Source organism: Lingula anatina, chromosome 5, assembly GCF_051362555.1.
Source record: "Lingula anatina isolate TDL-2025a chromosome 5, LinAna3.0, whole genome shotgun sequence".
In the NCBI taxonomy this organism is placed as follows: domain Eukaryota; kingdom Metazoa; phylum Brachiopoda; class Lingulata; order Lingulida; family Lingulidae; genus Lingula; species Lingula anatina.
This window is the reverse complement of record NC_141771.1, coordinates 8592614-8599341: the sequence shown is the minus strand read 5'-3', so window position 1 is coordinate 8599341 and position 6728 is coordinate 8592614. Positions and strand designations below refer to the sequence as shown.

The window sequence follows — 6728 nt, the reverse complement described above, 5'->3', positions numbered from 1 at the left end:
CAGAAATATATATATATAGCGTAGGGAACAAATCTGTATCTTTTTTTACATTTCCTAATTAGAATAACACAACACAAGACTAGCATGTGTATGGTCTGTTTATACTCTACTGACAGGATTTTAATATTTTTTTTTTAAAAATGTATACAAATACGCATATTTATTTCTCAAATGTACCCTTTCCAGTTACTGCTTAATAACATTTATGTTACTTTCTTTTTAAGGCTTTACCATGGAAATTTCTCCTGACCATTGGTAAGATTCGTCTCAACTAACACCTGACATGTTGACGTGGTGGTTGATATGCTATTGAGCTTACCGGCCCTTTTTTCTCTCAAACCAGGAGGGCATAGGTGGGAGAAGGTCATTTTAATCTACGGAAAGAAAAAATGTGATAGCCGGCTTCGGCATTGCTCAAGGCCTGTTTTCCTCTGAGCCATATCCTGCTGTTTTGTGCCTGAGTCAGAACCAAAAGCCAAAAAAAGAAAAAAAAATAAGAAAGTAAGTAAAAAAAGAACTATAACTATAAATACGCACGTAAACATCTGGTGGCAAGTCAGTAAGTGAAAGGTATAAAAAAAGGAATCAAACAAGGTGAAAACTAATTTTTGAAATAATGTGAAGCGACATTGACACCTCCAAGTATTTCCAAATGAGCGACCTAATACATAAGGCTACACTATTTTTTTTTTCTCTTTCAGTCAGACACCGGCGCCATAAAGTGTGTCAGACAACAATTGACTCAGGACCTGAAACTTTTTAACATTGAGAGCTCTATATAACCTCGCATGATAACCAAATTTCTACCGCTCCAGCTTAAATTGAGAAAAAATGCAGGGGCGTTCGACACCTTTACTTACATCGTAGCACGTAACTCCAACGAGCCACCTAGGGCCAACTAGTATAATTAGTTTTTCCTCCTTGATCAGCGTCGGTACCAGGGTAATTTAGGACTGAAGGTTGGTCTACAATCAGGAAGTCTGTGCTAGGATATTCAGAAGAGAAAACGACTTGATCAGTGTTCCAAAGACCAGTTAATGAATTCCTTCTTCCCTTAGATACACGTAAGGGGTTTTTCTTCAATTCCTCCACTGTAAATATTATGTTATAATTTTTGTTGTAACTTGTGCGCAAGTATGTACTGGCTAAACTGTACAGATAATACAAGACTATGTATACAAGAAGATGGCACTAAGTTAAAAATACCATGTCACAATACAGCCATATAAATAAGATATTCAAGTTTACATGCAATTCATGTTTATATTTAGTGAACGAAACTGTTGCGACAACATCAAGCTAACGATGACGACGTGAACAAAACCCTTATTTGAACGCAGTTGGAATCGTGTGGGTTAAATAACGACTTCGCCCTCACTCTCGACCTCGCCCTCCAAGCAGGCGCTGACATGCTGGCAACCACGTGACCCGTTAAAAATCTTTACAGAACGATTTGTAAACTCAATTTAGGCGCATTCCCTAGGTTATGCGAGGAAAGTCTGTCAGGTATGTATGGTACTTTTCGGCTGAAAAATCGTTTTAATATTTGTTGTGCAGCAAATATTTTTATTCGATTTCTTAGCATTATGGCAAAAATGACTAGAATTGTGTTCGACAGTATATTTTATATTTCTTATTATGATTCTCAGATTCTTTTCAGTAGATTTTTAGCCTTAGGTGTATAATGTCATCGATATTTCTTTAAAAGAAATAGAAAAACATGGGAGCAAATTTTAAAATCATTATTGAGTGTATATGTATATATATAATTGTTTACATGTTAACAAGGAAAATTAAGTTAGAAAACTGCTGGTAATTGTATACGAAGTAAAGCATTCTTAACTTTGCGGATTAACTTGAGAACACACTAGAAAATGTGTACTGACTGGTATTCAAGCTATTTCCCGGTTCGTAGGAGTATAACGGGACTGTTTCTGTACTTCAGAACTTAATGTTACTCGTTTTGAAATCAAACTCCTAAAATGAGAATTCCAAAGTGTAATGTTTGTTCCTGAAAACAAACAAACAAAAAAAAGCTCGCTTAGTAACGCCATAGCTCTTTGAACGTGACGATGTGATCACCCTGAGCACCACGTGGCCGTTGTATCTCTCCACTCCTCCACATACACTTTTGGCACAGGGAAACGGCATAGGCAAGGAGTTTGTAGGGATCGGCTTACAAGTAGACTGTGGAAAATAGGGTGCCACATTCTTTGCTGAAACAGGCATTACTAATTTCCGACGATACCAAGATCAAGACTTTTTCCTTTTTCAATTAAGATGTTACCCTTCCATTGCATTTTATGTGCCACGATCTGTTCAGGGAACCTTAAAGTGTTTAGATTATTCAAAGAAACCCAGTACACCGTTTAGATTTAGTGAAGAAATTCTACCAATATTTTAACCCTTGAGCAACGGTTGTACATCGATAAAACCTCGCGCAAAAAAGTTTGTATCAAAACATTTGAACATTTTACGTAACACCTTGATCATTAGTCTGGCAACGAATTGTGCATCATGTTCCCAACATAGCCCGTTTTCTTTAAACAAAAATTATGTAGTAGTTTAATCTTATAGGCCTTAATGCACCAAGTGATTAAGGAATTTTGTGGGCTCGGTTCAATTTTACTTCGTTATTTCTGACTCTACGGGTTTTCTACGCAGCATATTTAGAGACTGAAATGACACTGTGACATCCAGAGGACTACACGTACGAGTACATACTGCTCAGTGGTGCCATATGCTGTTAACCTTTCACAGTAATGATGCCATTGAAAAAAATACCCTTGTTGCGCTATCTATCTCAATGGAAGTTCACCCGGGTTTGTAAAAAAACAAGGAACGGCCAAGGCGCCAGGAGTCCCAAGGATGTTTTGTTTAGATAGTAGCAAAAAAGATAATAATAATAATAATAATAATATATTTATTTCGAGTCTAAAATCCATAAAATGTTCAATAGACTGTACAACATAAAATACAAAGAAGTTTAATTTTAGTTTAAAAAGATGAATAATGATTTAAGAGGCGACTGATGCTTTCTGGGGTGCATATAAGTCGGCTTCTACGTGTATTTGCAATAATAATGACAAAGTTTCAGAACACAGCATTAAGCAAAGTTCCTCTCATCTGTAGTATTTCCTCTACCATAGATCTGTTCCTTTTCAAAAAAAAATCTGCATTCGCCGCTTTTGAAACCCTTTTGCTGAAGTGAATTGTTACATTCTTCACCAGTTTGGCATTTCTTCTTTATTACGAACAGCAGGTGGTGTTTTTTTCTAATGACGGCCAGGTGGTACTGATAGACACATATAACGCAGAGTTAACTTATTTCGTTAGCTCACGTACAGTGCAGACTTAAAACAAACACTTAAAACCTTATTAAGGGAATGGGATTACGGTCGATTCTGATAAAGTGGCATACGCCTGAAGAGTTGTTTCCGTCTTCTTTTTGTCACTGAAGAGGGAATATGGATTTGATAACCGTTTTGGGTTAATTGTGTTCCTTTTTGGGGAGTTAAGTTATTGTTTTCTTTCCATTTACAAAGAGAAGCAGGTCTTGAATCCCTGTAATGCATATAAACTACGTTTGCTGGTTTCTTATACGGTTCAAGTAAAGTCGACATACATGTACCGAAGAATGAACCAAATAAATCACTCAGTCAGCCAGAAATATGATTTAAATTCAAATTTCTGGTTTTAAATGTGACCTATAAATCCATTCCATCAGTTCGTAAAGGCCCGCCAAATGACCTAGTAGGCCTAACATTTACACATAGCTGTTGCGTTTGAAATAACATTTTCAATGAGGGCTGAAGAAAACGACAAAGAAAAAATCTGCGCTAATATCATTTTCGGGAAGTATAAGACGATACCATTTGTTATTTCATTTAGTTATGCTATTTTACACTTAATGATGGTATTTTGGCGGGTTTAGTTGTAAAGATGTGACCTCACATGTAACTTAAACATCTGCAAACATTATACTTTTGATCACCAGCATATCCAGATAGTGTTGTCCCTACAGGTACAACGCGCTGTAACATCTGTGAGTATTTTACAATGTAAATGAAATGGTCAGTTTTTGGGTCATGGCAAGGCGAGTTTTGTAGTGTTCTCAGGCTTAAACAGGATGATTTTACTTGTGAAAAAATATTATGATACGAAAACTGGCATAGAGAATCAAAGTGTCCGGAGACGATAAAGAATAATGGTTGTGGAACCGTATGTAGAATTTTCTAAGAAATTCGCTCACGAGTACGTGTAAAGCTTCGAAAGGATGCGGATGAGGATACACATGGTTATATTGGTTTTCTAAAGAGCCAAGTAGAAATGCGGTCATAATCATGGAAAACGAAGTTTTTGTTCCTATATTCCAGTCACTTTGCCTATAATTTAAATGGGGTCCCGAATTAGGTACCAAAATCCTAAAAAAAAAAAGAAAGTGAATAAAAGGCTTTAAGTAATGATTTCATATTTCGAACTGCTACACGACTTCTACTTCGATAACAGATTAAAAACATTCGTTTTTCTTAAACAGGTCTTAGTCAATCAACATGGCGGTTGTGCGCGACGGTAAACCCCTCCTCTTGCTACTGCCGTTACTGCTGCCCCTCCTTGTGCTTTTAATTGACCAAGCCCAAGCCGGGCGAGGTTGGATGGTCTGTCAAACTGGCCGCTGTCCAGGGGGGTACTACCGCTGCTTTGGCCACCGTTGTGACTACGCCCGCTGTAGCTGCGTGGATTACGGAGGCCGCGAGGACCACCCGGGACAGGTGCAGTACGGGGTGGATATGACTTACAACAACGGCTATTCCAACAGCTACAGCACCTCCCACTCGAGCAGTTCTAGTAGCGGATACAATGCGTACAACCGCTGGTATCAGAACTACCTGAGAAACTATTACGCCAACTACTATAACAGATACGGTTGAATGAAGGTACAAGTAGAATATATACTGACAGTCAATGAAAACGCATCATTTATTTATCAAATAATATTTGAGGTTTCTTTGGCACATTAAGAAAATAACAGTTTTCGTGTTAAATATGACCCATTATTCACTCACACAAGGTGAAATAAAGGTAAAAAAAAAGATCATTAAAATGCAAGGTCACGTGATCAAATCTCTTTAGTTTCGCCCATCCTCCAGCATTCCCAGGTCCCGCTGTTGCTCTTCCAGTGTCAGACGTGGCATCACTGAACCTTTTTTGTCATGTGTCATACTGGGTTTGGTGATATTGAACCTGATTAATTCACACCAATCACGAGACAGGAAAAACACATGATTTTGTAACAGCTGATCACAAAATCACTGAAGCGGAAATTTTAAACTTCCTAGTGGTCAGCCCACTCTCTTTTGACCAAACAAGTGCATTTGTACTCGTTTATATGGTTGGGATCGATTTTTGGTAAAAAAAAAAGTACAAGGAAGTTTTCTGATGCGTTTTCATTGACTGTCAGTACATATGGTTTTGAATTGGATTGCCTCGCTTGTCATTTTTTTCTGTTTATTTGTTTAAATAATTTAAATTGCTTGACTTCATTAAGTTATCAACACGGCAATTCATATAACTGGCTCTACACTTTTAACTCTATTTTATAATGTGAAAGAATAAACAATCAAGTAAGAGTTCTTGTTTCCTCTAATTTTCGTTTTAAGTAATATTTTCTTCATTCGCTCAATTTTTTCTTTCACAATACTGTAGAAACACGACTTAAGCGATTATCCTTTACGGGCCTTGTGTTTCCCCTTTTCAAACAACTAGAAGTACATGAGCATTGTTTTTTTTTTTGTGTGTGTGTGTGTGTGTGTGTGTGTGTGTGTGTGAAAACAGATTTTTTCGATTACTGTGGCAACTCTTCACTAGCCTTGATCTGATTTTATTTATGAATGAAAATCCCAAACATGACAAGCATCTTTTATCTTACATTCAAATATCTTTCTTATAAGGGTCCTTCTTTTTAAGTGTCATCATGAATTAGGTAAAACATTGCATGTGACTTTTTTAGGCGCAGCAGAGAAAGCTACACAGGAAGCAACAGAGACTTAAAACCTGCCAAGTAGGAGATTCGATGAAATAATCATACGACGAAAGACCTTGAAGCCAGACCAAGTTTTGCAATGCGGATGGGGGCTTTCTTCGGCGATTGCCAAATAATATGTTAAAACACCCGGGTCAATGTGTGCATCACCTTCTATATCACACTGTTCCGCTGTATTATAAGATACGATTGTAACATTATAGAAATAAAAATACAACGATATTAAAATTATGACGATGTTTTTAGTATAATTTACATATATATATATATTGCAACAAGAGACACGACGGAGAGAGGAAAGAGCGGAAGAAGTGATGGATCAAAGGAGAAAATAGCAATTAACATATTTATAAAAAGCAACTATCCATAGAGCTATAATTCTATTTTAAAAATAATTTTTTGAAAATTCTAACTCACAAAAGATGCAGTACGTAATTGTAGAAATGGAGTTACATAGTTTGTTGAAACCAATTGCTTTTATTTTTTACTTTGTTGGTTAGTTGTGCATTGCATTTCTCAACTAACGCAATCCTACCAATACAAACCCTCAAACATGTTTTTATTTTTAAATAACGCCATTGAAATACGTGAAATATTATGGTTTTATCAAACAACTCCTGAATATATCTGTGCACTTAGTCCAAAGGAGCAATAACTCGGTGCATATATAATAAGGTTCAAACAC

The 6728-nt window shown here is 36.7% G+C and overlaps 1 protein-coding gene across 1 annotated transcript; it reads left to right on the top strand.

Annotated features, from left to right (window-relative positions):
• The first annotated feature begins 747 nt into the window (after positions 1 to 747).
• On the top strand, positions 748 to 6274 carry LOC106167544 (uncharacterized). The gene is made up of 4 exons (XM_087014346.1): positions 748 to 1064; positions 1272 to 1506; positions 4538 to 4937; positions 6011 to 6274. Exon 3 carries the CDS (start codon positions 4554 to 4556, stop codon positions 4929 to 4931), a length of 378 nt encoding a protein of 125 aa, XP_086870472.1. The 5' UTR covers positions 748 to 1064; positions 1272 to 1506; positions 4538 to 4553; the 3' UTR covers positions 4932 to 4937; positions 6011 to 6274.
• Positions 6275 to 6728: the final 454 nt, after the last annotated feature.

What these genes read in the sequence shown, in the direction of transcription:
- LOC106167544 (XM_087014346.1), top strand. Translation starts at nt 4,554, where the DNA reads ATGGCGGTTGTGCGCGACGGTAAACCCCTCCTCTTGCTACTGCCGTTA.